Source organism: Anabrus simplex, chromosome X (assembly GCF_040414725.1).
Source record: "Anabrus simplex isolate iqAnaSimp1 chromosome X, ASM4041472v1, whole genome shotgun sequence".
NCBI classification, from domain to species: Eukaryota; Metazoa; Arthropoda; class Insecta; order Orthoptera; family Tettigoniidae; genus Anabrus; species Anabrus simplex.
The window spans coordinates 202,463,406-202,477,643 of record NC_090279.1 but is presented as its reverse complement, the minus strand read 5'-3'; the positions used below and the strand labels follow the sequence as shown (position 1 = coordinate 202,477,643).

General features: G+C 39.0%; 1 protein-coding gene across 1 annotated transcript in view; it reads left to right on the top strand.

Moving 5' to 3' along the window:
- Positions 1 to 24: 24 nt before the first annotated feature.
- Positions 25 to 14,238, top strand: part of mRpL44 (mitochondrial ribosomal protein L44) — a 33,184-nt gene continuing 18,970 nt past the window's right edge. The window contains exons 1-2 of the mRNA XM_067159320.2: positions 25 to 419; positions 8,319 to 8,427. Coding sequence (XP_067015421.2) covers positions 341 to 419; positions 8,319 to 8,427 — 188 coding nt within the window. The 5' untranslated portion in view covers positions 25 to 340. The remainder of the gene's footprint in view (positions 420 to 8,318; positions 8,428 to 14,238) is intronic.

Genomic DNA, 14,238 nt, shown 5'->3' with positions numbered 1-14,238 from the left:
ATGTGGTAGAAGAAGTGAAAAGATGGTGTATCGGCATAGGGTAGAAAAAGAGCGATAAATAGTATTGTACCGTCTTTTGTTTAACAAAATTGCAAACTGTAGCCAACTTCGAGAAGAGAGATATAGGAGGCGTATATCTCATGGAGATTATGCGACGCATTTTGATTATCGGTTGTAATGTTGCCTCCTTGACTGGCACTGGAGCAAGACAGCAGGGAGGTGCGCTTCAGACGTTTGTTCAATTTACTGAGGTTATGGTTGGCAATAAAAAAGGCGTATACATTTTAATGGATATTTGAGCAATTATATTTGTTACAACAAACCTTTATATGTTTGCGATATGGCCACTCTTCGCAAATGTATCGGTGCTGCATCTCTGCTAACTGCCAATTGCGTGAAGTATTCTCATCTTATTACAGGTATGTGTTTTGCTAAATGCCAGAACTATAGTAATGTAGCAGAATCGTCCTCAGATTTCTTTTCGGGTGGCTGTTGTAGCCGTATTTGCAGCCCTTCTTAGACAGACCCTCTGTGGGAGGTGGGTGGCGTCTGCCGTGTGAGGTAGGGCCTACTGCTTGCGTGTAGTTTCACAAAAATGTGTTATGTGTGAGTTGGTAGTGAAGTGTAGGAGTGCACTGATACCCTGAGCCATCCACGGTAAAAATTCTACAGCTCAGCCTGGCTGCAAAAGAACTTCTTACATTAGCAAAGAACTGTCCAATGTATAGTGTGTTCCGCACACTGCACCAGGCAGGTCTTCATACAGCAACTGTCTTGTACTGCTTCCTGTTATCCTGACACTGTCCACCAGCTGGAACTTGCTCTGTCCTCTTCCTCTTCTTCAATTTACCATTTTTCCTAGGGTATCCATTAGCATACATATTCTTCGCAGTCAGTTTCTCTACCTTGTGTTTGGTTAGCATTTATGTAATAGCTTCCCCTTTTCTCCAGCTCTCTCTGGTACCTCCTCACTGGTTATCCTTTCCATTCTCCTCCCTAACCATGTCTCAGATGTTTCCATCTTCCTTCCTTAGCGTCCAGGTCTTGGTTCATGTAGTGCCACATTCCAAACAAAGCATTTCACCAGCATCGTCCTTCGTCCCATGTCTAGTTGTCCATAGAGGAGACTTCTTTCTTTTCAAGGCCTCCTTAACAAAGGCAATGCAAGTCCTTACACTGTACAACTGAATTGTACATCATATGTTATTATTAGTGATTTAAGCCCAATAGGAAGGACTTATGACTAGTTCTTTTTGGATACTCGCTTTTGCTCCCAATACCTCTTGAGCCCTACTGATAGTTTTTCCTTCCTTACCTGTGAAAGAGGTTTGCGAGATTTAACAACCTTTGATAGTGGAGACCACGAGTTTACCATCATCGTTTTCCAGCTCCAGTTTCTCGGCTGTGGTGTACAAGCTCTTGTCACGTCTTCCTGTTAAACTATAGTTTCTGTGCCTCTGTATCCTCCCACTTGATATTCCTCATGCTGACCTCCGATTTCACTGTGTCTATCCATCGATTCCTTGGCTCCTCAACTGACCTCTCCCCTTTCACTTTTCTATCAAAGTAATTCCTTGCTGTTCTCTTTCTATCGATCCTCATAACATGTCCAAACCATTGTCTTCGTAATTGTCTTCAATCAGCTCACTGGTCTCGAGGCTACACCCCAGATCTTTGTTTCACAAATCGGCTTCATAATTCACACAATCAAGTTCGACGTACAGTGCTCAATGATTTCCCACATAGTCAACACAGGCCTGTTCTCTTGGAGGTTGGGATGTCTTTACCCTGTTGTTCGATCACATCCTAAACCGAGATGGAACTTCAAGAAAGCCAACTGGACTGAATTTGCAAAGCAAACAGACTCCAATATAAGATGGATCAAACCAACATACAACAACTACAGCAGATTTGTAGGGGTTATAATTTTTAATTAATCATTATAACACTAATAATTACTCTGCACCAATCCTTACTATTCGTACATAAAATTTGGTAATAGGTATTTTGATGCCAGCCTCCTTCCTATTTACCATTTTACAAAACTTAAGGTGGTCTGAGATATCGGTATCAGAAGTCCCAGCGGAAGCTAAGTCTTTTCTTACTTCATTGAGCCACGTGCTTCCAGTCTTGTAGCGTTTGATGAGTGTGAAAATCTTCTTCATAAGCCTGCCGTTGTCCATTCTCAGAAGGTGCCCGTAAAATTTCAGCCACCTGCGTCACATGTCAGTGTTAGCCGTTTCCAACTGTTGGCATAGTTCAGAGTTCGCTTTCAGTTAGGTTCCATCCGGAGCACTCTTGGCCCACGAATTTTACGGAGGATACATCATCAGACATTTTTCAGGTTTTCCATGGTGCCTTTCCTGTTCATCAATAAGGTCTCCACAGTATTTAAGATCTGGGGTCGGACAACAGTTTTACAATGGCATATTTTGGTGTTCTTTGAAATGCACCAGTTTTATGGCAGTTGGTATGCTGCGTTGAGTTTTCGTCTCTACCATTGGGGTGGACCCATTTGCCAAGACACTGGAATCAATTGACTTTTCTAGTCTTTCCATAGGTCATGATATTAATTTCATTTTTCCTTATTGATGACTCCACAATTCGCAAATATAAATGTTGTATGTTTCCACGTAATCAATACTGTGTATAATAATAATAATAATAATAATATATCTAGCCTATTTATGTTCTAAAAATACATCGTAGGATTAGTTTTGATCTATATAGATCATCTTCAGCTGATACATCATATTACTAATAACTAAAATAGCAATTCACAGCTGTTAAAATGTCACACTTCTAATAATAATAATAATAATAATAATGTTATTTGCTTTACGTCCCACTGACTACTTTTTAAGGTCTTCGGAGACGCCAAAGTGCCGGAATTTAGTCCCGCAGGAGTTCTTTTACGTGCCAGTAAATCTACCGACACGGGGCTGTCGTATTTGAGCACCTTCAAATACCACCAGACTGAGCCAGGATCGAACCTGCCAAGTTGGGGTTAGAAGGCCAGTTTATAATTATGCATTGCGCAGTGGAGGGGTGCACCCGTTACTCCGACATCATGAGCGTTACTGACGAAACGGCGGGAAATATCTGATAGCACGCTCTCCCCACTCCTAACGATCTGCCTAAGCATAGCAAAAGCGCGAGGCCAGTCCTACCAACTGGTGATGTTCAGGAACAAAAATCCTGTTTATATTTGATTGACCTTCGTACCTTTCCTCGCTCCCTTCAACCTCACACATTCTTCTCTGACACCAAGTTACGGTCTGAGTCTAGATCTGCTCAGAGATATGTGCTTTCATTTTTCAGATAGTTTCTCTATTGATTTGGTATCTCTCTCTCTCTCTCTCTCTCAATTTAGCTTCTTTAATGTCCAAGATATGCGCATGTGTGTGCGCGCACGCGCGCCTCTTAGTCCTGTTTCTTGATATGGGGTCAGGGCTGAAGTGAGATGAATTTATATGGCAAGATTTTATGACCAGATGCTAACCTCACAAGGGGGCATTCCCTACTCGTCACCACCGATTTCGCTCAAATTTATAGAACATGCAGGGCTTGGCTAGAAATGAAAGTACCCAAAGTGGGAACTCCAGATGGTCAAGCGTATAGAAAATAAAAATGTTGACGCGGCTCTCGCACCCTATAAGCCACTTAGGTTAGTGCTCATGCCGAGCAGTTGTTGGCGTAGTGGTAAGAGCTTGGACTAGTAATTCGATGGTCGTGAGATCAACTTCCCGTGTGGAGACTGGCCTTTTTTCTGTTAACTTTTATATTATTCATTTTCTAATTAAGCAGAGAGGTGAATAATTCATTTTATTTATTTATTTATTTATTTATTTATTTATTTATTTATTTATACGCAAAAGGCATAGAAAAGGTAAAAAATTGGGATTTCGTTTTCAGACTTTTCTACCTGAGCCAAAAATCTATTGTTTGTGTACAGCCGCCAAGAGCAACCTTCATTTGTCAGGTGAAAACGAATCTTACAGTGAAACGACTATTCACGTTTATGGCAAATTCCCCAAGGAGGGGAGATAGACAATAAAGGGGGGAAAATAAAGAATTTCTGTTTGAACACGTCGGGAAAGTTCACAGCTCCAAATTTTCTACAATTGTTCATTAAAAAAAGATGTCCTATATGCCTTGTGCGTATAAATAAATAAAATAAATTAAAATGAATGAATAATATAAAAATTGAGAAAAATATTCTCCACACGGGGAGTCGAACCCACGACCATCGAATTACTAGTCCAAGCTCTTACCGCTACGCGCACTAACGTAAGTAGCTTATACGGTGTGAGAGCCGCGTCAACATTTTTATTTTTACTTTCTATACTATTAGCCATCTAGAGTTCCCACTTTAGGTACTTTAGTTTCTAGTCAAGCCCTGTATGTTCTATAAATTTGAGTGAAATCGGTGGTGACGAGTAGGGAGTGCCGCCTTGTCAGTTGAGGAGGAAATGAAGATGAAGTGATTGATGGTGAATGAAATTGGGTAAGGAGCTGGAAGGAATCGGTGTATGAATAGGAACTGTCCTGGCATTTGCCTGGAATTGAAGATGGGATACCACAGAAAACACCTCTCAGGGGCTCTAACTCATACATCTCCTGAATGGTTCCATAGCTGTAGCGTGTTAGTTTCCAAGATACAGGTAAATGTTAAATATAGGCTAGATGTAAGTCGCTCTCAAATATACAGGTCATTTGGGATCTCTGGTGACAAGTTTGAAGGTCGCTGGCGGCACTGTTATCGACTTGAGCACGTCAAAACAGGGAGTGATTATTCACGTCAGTACTGAGAATGTGTGTGTAGAGTTTCCTGACGTCAGCTGGAACGATGCCGAAGCGGATTGACACTTACTTGGAGGGCTACATAACCGCTGTTTCCGATGCCACGTATACCTATCTTGCAATCCAAGGAATGTGCTTGCTTGCTTGTTGTTTAAAGGGGCCTAACATCGAAGGTCATCGGCCCCGGGAATGTGCAAGGAGTGTCATTTCTTGATATCAAAGAATGGGATCAGCGCTGTATCGAATAAGATAGGCAAAGGCCAAGTGGGCTTAATTCCAGACGGGAAAAAAAAAAAAAACAGGCAAATCCACGACCAACCACCAGCTGTACCCAGAAGAGGTGAGGAAAGTGAAGGTCCTTGTCTCAGATGGTAACCCTGCCTCCACCCCCCCAAAGGACTATCGCACATAAGTTGGGATGTGTCTTTCAACAGTTCACACCATAATCAACAAGGACCTGCAATTACAAAAGGGGCATGTGTACCAAGTTCACAAGCTTTTGCATCGTCACATTTCAGAACGTTGCACTAACGCAAGAAAACTGTAAAGGGCTATCTGGCAAGGGACAGGTGGAAAAATGTGGAGACATTAGACTAAGCATATTAGTACCTTAGTGACTGTAACAAATCCCACTCGATTTACTACTGCCCTACAAACAAAGAAAAAAAATCAAACACTGTATAAAGAATACCAGGAAAGTTTTGCAAGGGGTTTCACGATCATTGCTAGATACTGCTACAGTGGTAATTTAAACATTTGTCGTGTCTCTAATAACGTGAAGGTGAACATAATATCAGGAAAAAGTTTTAACTCCCATTTATAACACAGATATCCCAGCACTGTATGGGAGGGCTAAAAATCAGGTGTAGGTACATCCAGCCACACCTGTCATCAACTCATCTCTTCTTAGAGTGAATGGAGATAGAAACTGGAATCTGTACAACACCTTTTAATGACGTTCCTGTGAAGGCACCTGATGGATCACACATGGATTTCTGTGCATTTGGACTCCTAAAAAGGGCCTTAGGAAATAGATGTCCATGCACTATCAGTGGCCTCTGGAAAGCCTGTCAGGAGGAGTCGGATAAGATAGACATGCTAGCTCTGCGAAAAAGTCTGCTGCAATGCAAATTACGTTGTCGGGTTATAGCCAGCCCTAGCTTTCCTATTGAACATGATCGTTGTTGGAGACATGGTTTTCATAAGCTAATTACCCTTCAAACATCATCCCCAGAGATCCCAAATGAGCTTCTGTAGTTAATTTCCTTTACAGGTCTAATTTAAAAAAGGAGTTAGGATTCAGCAAGATTTTTTGTTGAGTAAGAATTACCTTAATGCAAGTTGGCATAAGATTTGACTGTGTGAAGAATTGTAAACATCAACTTTGTGTAATCTTTATTCTATGATGTACTTAGTTCAGCTGATGTTTCAACTGTACAAACCAACTAGTAACTATTTGTGCCTTTCCTTTCCCTTTCCTTATCAGTCTTTTTTTTTTTTCCAAGCTTCATCAAAGGGACTTAATAGTTGCTTCAAGCAACATATTGCATAAACTCATTGGCACTTCCTGGGGAACTGCATGAGAATAATTATGTCACTCATCGCACTAGTCACACACGCAGTTCAAAATGCGTGTCTTCTGAATCTTTTTTTGGCTCAATTTTTTTTTTGCAATATCAATTCAGCATGGTCAGATTATGTCATCTTGGGTACCTGTAGGTTACGTTTACATCTTTTTTTTTCCAAAACAAAAAAAGGTCGGCAACCCTGAAGATGGTGTTTCGTGGTTTCCCGTTTTCACACCAGGCAAACGCTGGGGCTGTACCTTAATTAAGGCCACGGTCGCTTCCTTCCCATTCCTAGCCCTTTCCTATCCCATTGTCGCCATAAGACCTATCTGTGTTTGTGCGACATAAAGCAAATTCTAAAAATTAAAAACAAAAGGCAATGTATTATTCCCCTTAACAATACTAACTGAACTATGTTAAATTTATAAGACTCATCATGATCTCCGTTAATCACATCATATTAAATATAAATTAGTAATTGCTAAATTACAAGTTTTGAAGAACAAAACGAGAAGGTCATCGGCATTCAAAACTTCAAAGTTTATTCATTCCTCCTCTCAATTATAAATGTTTCTGCAGAAAGTACAGGGTGCCCCAAAAGTTCATTAATATTTGACAAGGCAATATTCCATGGAATATTAGCAGTAGAGAGGTAATAATTGACACGACATGGGGTTTTATTGACACCAACAATGAGTGCACAAACAGACCAACAGATGGCACTGGACAGCAACACGTCGCATGAGACCCGTGTACGGTATAAAAAGAGTTGACACTAGTCTAGTGTCAGACCTAAGACAAAACGCTGGTTAATAGAGCAGACGCCTGAAAAGCCTTACATCTGATATGTTTTTGACATTTTAGACATAAAAGGAGCTGTCGTGAGAGAGAGTGTTACCAGAAAAGGCACTGTTAGTGAAGCTTTAGTACTTTATTTCGGTGTCAATAAAATCCTGTGTCATGACAATCATGTGTGTCAATTATTACCTCTCCCTCCAATATTCCTTGAAGTGTTGCTCATCAAATGTTACCGGACTTTTAGGTCACCATGGAGGTAAGACACGTTACAGTTATGATGGAATGATGGTAAATATTTCTAGTGACTGTAAGTGCATTCAGCTAAATGTGGCATTACACTAGTATTTGATTTGCAGAAATAGCCCATATAGATCGCAGACAGAATTTGCATCCAGGTAGGAAAAAAAAATAGAGCAATAGAATTGTTTAATAGAGAATTAAATTCAACCACTTAAACTATGTCTAAATGCTGCTTACCCACGATTTGTACAGATAAAATCAGGTATATTTAGAGTCTGCAAAAGAAACAAGATCTGATGCAGAGTTCCGATAGCGCTATTAGTCACACATGGAAGAAACGTCTAGACGACGGCAGTCATCACAAGAATGACACCTAGCTCGTACAAGGGAAGTACAGTCTAGATGAATTGCAGACAGGACAACTCCAAATGAACAAAGGGGGGAAAATGGAGTTTTTAAAAATTCGGAAAGATCATAATATGAAGATAAAATAGGAATTCAAGAGTGCAGATTGGAACAAAGGGACGAGTTCAATAAATTTCCAACTTCTGTGAATTTTTTTAGGAAAAGACTGGGTAAACAGCTGATAAGAAACTGGGTGACTGCCCTAAATGCAGATCAGTGGTGTTTGTTGATTGATTTGTCGGATTATTTGTTCCTATTTGTGTTCCTATTTTTCTATATATGATTTGATTTGTTATTTTCTTGTTTCCTTTCATTACTTTAGTTGTGTCAAAAGTTACTTTTAATTAAATGATATTTCAGTTACAAAGCTTCATTTTATGATTTCCTCCCATTTGGTTTTATATCATCATTTCATTTCTATTGAGGATTGATGCTGTGTATCCAGTTTGCTCATTTCTGTTGTTACTGACTATTTTTGATTATCATTGTTATTTAATGTTTCAGCCCAGAGAAGTTTCAAACGATGGGTTGCGCCTACGTTGAGGGAACTAAAAAGACGAAGAGATAAACTGGGACCAGAGCCTCCATCCAAGCGTTCGTCTTTCTTGGAATGGTGAGAAATGTGCTCTTACAAAAAAAAAAAAGAAAAAAAGGATTCTTTTCTTAGTAGATACGAAAAGGTTTTCCTAGGAGGTCACAGGACCTTATATGTGAACTTTTTCTGAAAGGCCACACACATAAGATTACAGAACTGTTTAATTGTCTCCTGTAAAATTCTTTTTCAGTCAGATAGGGGTAAAATCCAGTCAACAGAAATGAAATTCATCAGAACAAGGAACCAAAAGACCAGGAAAAACAAGATCAGAAATGAAGCGAACAGGAAAGAGGCTGGCATCAAAATACCTGTTTCAGAGCTTTTAGGAAGACGCAAGGTAGAAGGATTTGGGCAGGTAATGAGGAGGGACGGAAGGAAAACAGCAAGGCACCGAGCAAATGGCCACGTGGTTAAGGGCATGGGAGGTAGTGGGTTCGAATCCCACTGTCACCACACCCGGGAAACGAGAGCTGAAAATGATGATCATGATGATTTCAGTGGAAACAACAAGATGGTTTTCTATGGCTTCCCATTTTCACACCAGGCAAATGCTGGGGCTGTGTCTTAATGAAGGCCACGGTCACTTCCTTCTCACTCCTAGCCCTTTCCTATCCCATTGCCGCCATTAGGCCTGTGTGTGTCGGTGCAACAAAAAGCAAATTAAAAAAAAAAACAGTAAGGAATTACTATGACAGAGAAGTGAGAGGATAGAGACCAATAGAGAGGTGAAGGAATTATAGACACGGTGAAATCTGAGATCAGCAGGAGGAATGTCAAATGGGAGGATATAGAAGAACAGAAATTATACTTTGATAGGAGGAAGTGGCGAGCGCTCGTACACCACACCCAGGAAACTGGAGCTGAAAATGATGATCTGATGATTTCAGTGGAAACAACAAGAATATAGTAAGATCTAGCAGCTCAATAATTTTGTATTTTTAAGTAATATTTTCACATTCTCAGGTCCAAGCCCAGATTTTATATTTGTTTCTGGAATTCAAGCCATGTTAGTGATTTTCAACAACTTGGTACTTTTTAACCTACCGAGTGGATGCACACCATCTGAAAAGGACAGGCTTCTAAATGTAAATCCTGTTTACAGTATTCAAATATTCAGAATAATGTACAAGTATTGCTGTGGTTTTTTAATTACTATTTAAACTGAAAAATAAACATCGTGCAATTTCAACCTATTTGCTTCTCTTTTTATGTCAACTACAGATTATGAAAACTAGGGGTCCCGTGCAAGAAATCGCACATGTTCATAAAGTGTGTGGTGGAGTAGCCCCCTGGTGAACTAAGGAATATACAAATCAGTGCAATATTAGACAGTCTTACTTGCCACTTAATGTAATCTTTGAATTTTTAACATTTATGGTATCCACTTGAATGGAAACAAATGCTAGTGCATTATTATACTGACAAATGTTCTGGAAGTAATTTTTTTGTTTTACTATCATTCCTTTCTTAACTGATAATTACAGCATATTATAATGACATAAAACAGACGTCCCAGCGGCCAAAATGTGAAGTGGACAGCAATGATGGCGCGTATTTTCCTACAGTAACAGTATTTGCAAATCGCACACTTCGTTTCATTTTTTTAAACTTAATTTTTATAGAAATTATCAATATTTATGAATTGAGCGTGCAATTTGTCACTGCTAATGGCTATTCTCTTTCTTTTGAATGCTCATTTGTCACTTTCGGTTACTTGTGAGCGCTGCAAAAGGGATCTATACTACTGAAATAATATATTGTGCCGTTTCACAGTTCTTTATAAGAGCTAGAGCAACAAAGATGGAGTCTCTGCGATCAAAATGTCAAATAAAATACATTTAACGTCAGTACGGGCCGAATTGCAAGTCTTTTCGTCAGTCGGTTACGGTAATGGCCGCGTATAGAAGGCGCAGAAAAAAATGACAGATGGAGATTATTTGAAACCATTATTCAAGAAAAAAAATGCTCATCATTTATTATCTAATCTGACTTCGAGGTGATAGGAAGACGTAAAACTCTTTTAAAAGGAATTATCCAGCGGAACTGTATACTAGAGATTGGAAACGAAGATTAATTCCCGACTACACGCTAATTTGCGGAGATCAAGATTTAAACGCCGCGCGGGAGATTTAATACGTGAAAAAGAAGAGATAAGATATACTACAGTGGAACTTCGTCACGCAGTGACGCAAGCCCTCGGTGAAATTTTTCCCGACACCGTTCAACATTGAAAGACACCTACGGACCAGTAATTGAATGCATTTAGGCTGATAAAAGACGGCGGAAAGAAATTTAATTTCAAATCAGAATATACCGAACATCTGTCTTAGAGAATTTTGAACTATTTATTGGATCAACAGTACCCCAGTAAAACCTATGCAATCTGAGCAACGCAAGAGCTATAGTACTTGGAAGATGTCAGCAATGAGTCAAATGATCTATCATTGTTCTGTTCCATACGCACGAGTCTGCACCATGGGTCTGTAAGGAAGCAAGGCGATGCTGCTTGGATCCTGACGAGGCGAGACGATGTTGGCTGTCCCGGATGACCAGTGATCGATGTTGAGAAGCTACGATGTACCCGACCACTTGTGGAGGAACCAGATGTCGAGACCCTAGTCTCAGATGACCGGAGAGGAGGAAGCGCCGAGACCATCTTGAGCAAAGCTAAGTCCATTATCCAAGTCGTTTTCGTAAGTAAGAATATATCATTTCTTTTATTGCTTGTTAATACTTGTTTGTGCGAATACAGTGCGTAGATAAACATCTAGCTGAATTGATTGGAAGTAGGTACTCATCCGTATGAAACGTCAATTCCATTTGTAGGCGTGGTCACCAAGTGATGTCCCGATCGTAATGTTTTCCAGAGATGTGTGAGGAGAGATCGCTAAAGTTATTATTATTATTATCAGTGATGTGTAAAGAGTGAAGTTGGCATTAATACCTGCGTGTACTAAAGTTAAGCAACGTCAATTTGTCCGAGATCATGCATAGGATGTGTGTTATGAAGGAATGGCAGTAGACTACTCCAAGTTTACGTTAAATTTGGCACTATGACTGTGGTAAATAAAGTAGGTATTTTAGGAAGGTCACGGCACGTTGATGTGCAAGTAAAGGTAATGATTTACATGATGAAGTGATTGTGTGGCTTTATATGAAATATGAGTAGTAATTGACGCGTCATGGATATGATATAGAGTTGTTGATGATGTATGATGGTTGTAGTTATTGTTTCTTCGAGAGAGATAGTCATAATTGTATGAAGTAAGGTCTTGTGACTTCAAATGTTGTAATTGAGAAGGTCACTGATTTCTCGCCAATTCCACGCAATAATTCTAAGCCTACGCATTTTACCTAGCTCAGGAGATGATCTCGAGACGTGTACTGCAATGTTTTCTCTTATCCATATTAGGTTACCTAGATAAGCATGTATGTATTCTGGATATGATTTGAGCCTTCACTGATTTACTTAGGATGATCTTGAAAACTCTCACTGAATATAATTACATTTCTGTATAAATTTCAATCTATAGGCCGATCACTGGTGACCTAGATTTTCAAAGGAGAATCATTTTTCTTTTAGTTGGAGATAGTGTCATACGATAAAATAGATTTTCCATTGGTGGTATGTGTTATTATAACTCTGTATGACAAGTGTGGTGACGTTTCTTGCTACTTCGTACGCACGTAGTCCTATGTCAATAAGATAAGGTCACATTACCTTAAGTTCATGAATTAAATCTTGCGAGAATGTTACTTGTAGGGTGATTACGATTTGCAATGGACGTAGCTTAGCTCATGATGTGTACCACAAGGAAATATGAGTGTCTAAGAAGCAACCAAGTAGGCAGAAATGAATGTTTAAGACGTAAAACATATACGTGTGTACTTGTCAAAACAATGCAAGAAGAGCTTTATAATAGCCTTATTGATAGTCTTAAAACTGCAGCCAGACAGTCAGTCAGTGAGAATTTAAGTAATGTGACAGTTTTAGAATAAATATCAGGTGTTAATTACCAGAATCTAATGCGATTTCCAAGAATGATTGACTTAAACAATTGGAACTCCATTTCTTGACTGAATAGTAGCTCAGAAGTTCCATTTGCGATTCTTTATTTCTCAAAGGAATACCACTAGCAAGACTGTAAATAATAGTTAATAGGATTTTTTATTTTCTTTTCTGTGGATGCATCCCATATTCTTAATGTAATTAATTTTAATGTTTATTTTCTTGCCAAGAAGGCACTTGTAAATACCATTAGCTGTGTTCAATTTGATTTATTTACTCATCACCCAACTTGGTAGATGAATTGAAAGGGAAGGAAAAGGTAGTTTTTTTCAAGAATCTTCCCAAATGTTACATGTAATTTATACTAATAATTGATGATTTCGGGGATAAATGAGTTTTAAGAAAGGAAGCAATTTAAGCCGAGAAGGCATTCATTTAGGTTGAAGTCGAAAGATGTGATTTCTCCAAAGTTGTTGACGGACATGAATTATTAGATTGACAATGAGTCACTCATTACAAGAGTTACTTCGTTAGTAAAAGGTTGAGATAATTTCTTGAATATTTTATTTAATATTTGAATAAATATGGAATAGTGAAACCTAAACACTCTTTCTCTGTGTTCTTAGAATAAGGATTAGTTGTAAGAATGTAGTAGTAACAAGCGACGACGATTTCCATAAGAATTAATGAGAATGGTACCTAACTAAATACGAGTAAGAGACGTCTTTCTGCGTGAGTTAGAGACTACCGTTGATCGACCTGGACGTTTTTCTGTTACGGAACTCACACCCTTAGAACTTAATTACCAGAGTTATTGAAGTTAGAGCTAGTCAGGATCTCTTGTGTCCATGCCTGGACGCGGGAACGGCGCAATATATGATGATACAAGCTAGTCATGAACTAATTTGCTACCTGCTAATTAATTAATAAGCAATCATATTATATGTGAGTGTGGTAAATTGTGTTCCTTATCTACTTTCTCATTACAAAGCCTAGACCCAAAGTTTGAAAAGTTGTATTCGAAACTCTATGATTTAGGCCTACCCAGAATTATTTATAGTACATGGGCATGTGCTACAGTGTTAAAATACCAGTAAGTTTAAAAATTCAAACACATGACCAGTACCCTCCCAGTTTATCTGTTTTGCTATGAGAGTTGTTTATATCACCTTCTGCATTACCTACCATGTGAACTCCGTCACCGTCTCTGGATTGTTAGTGGATGCAAGAGGTTCCATACCAGGGATGTTGGCCGAGTTGTGGAGGTGGTTTGCCATCAAGGAAAGCTGACTAGCCATGATTGCCGAGGCAGCTGTGCATGGGTCCGTGCTTTTTTTTTTTTTTTTTTTAAGGAACCATTTATATTCAAAAACATAAGAATTGTACAATACTGTGTTTTATGACAAACTCGTTGAAGGTCAGTTTCCTAATTAAAAGATTATATATATTATTATTAACTTTATTGGCCACATTGGACCACTTGATTCTTCCATGTACACTTTTTCTTTGATTTTTCTTATCTGCCCAGTACTTCTTCATTCGTTCTGATTGCAGTGTTCTTAATTCGTCTGAAATCTCTACAGGCCTTCTGTGCACCATTTCAGTTGAAAATTTTTGATTCTTGAGAAGGGTGGTAATTTCATTCTTCTTCTCTGCATCTGTAATTTTGAGTCCAACTATTTTGAGATCCTCATGAATTTCTTTGATCCATTGCCCTCCTGTCTTCTTTCCCAGATTTCTCATCACTAGTTGTCATAAAATTCTGTTTTCTGGTAATCGTAAGATCTGAAAGAAATAAGAGCTTCTTTTCTTCTTCATCG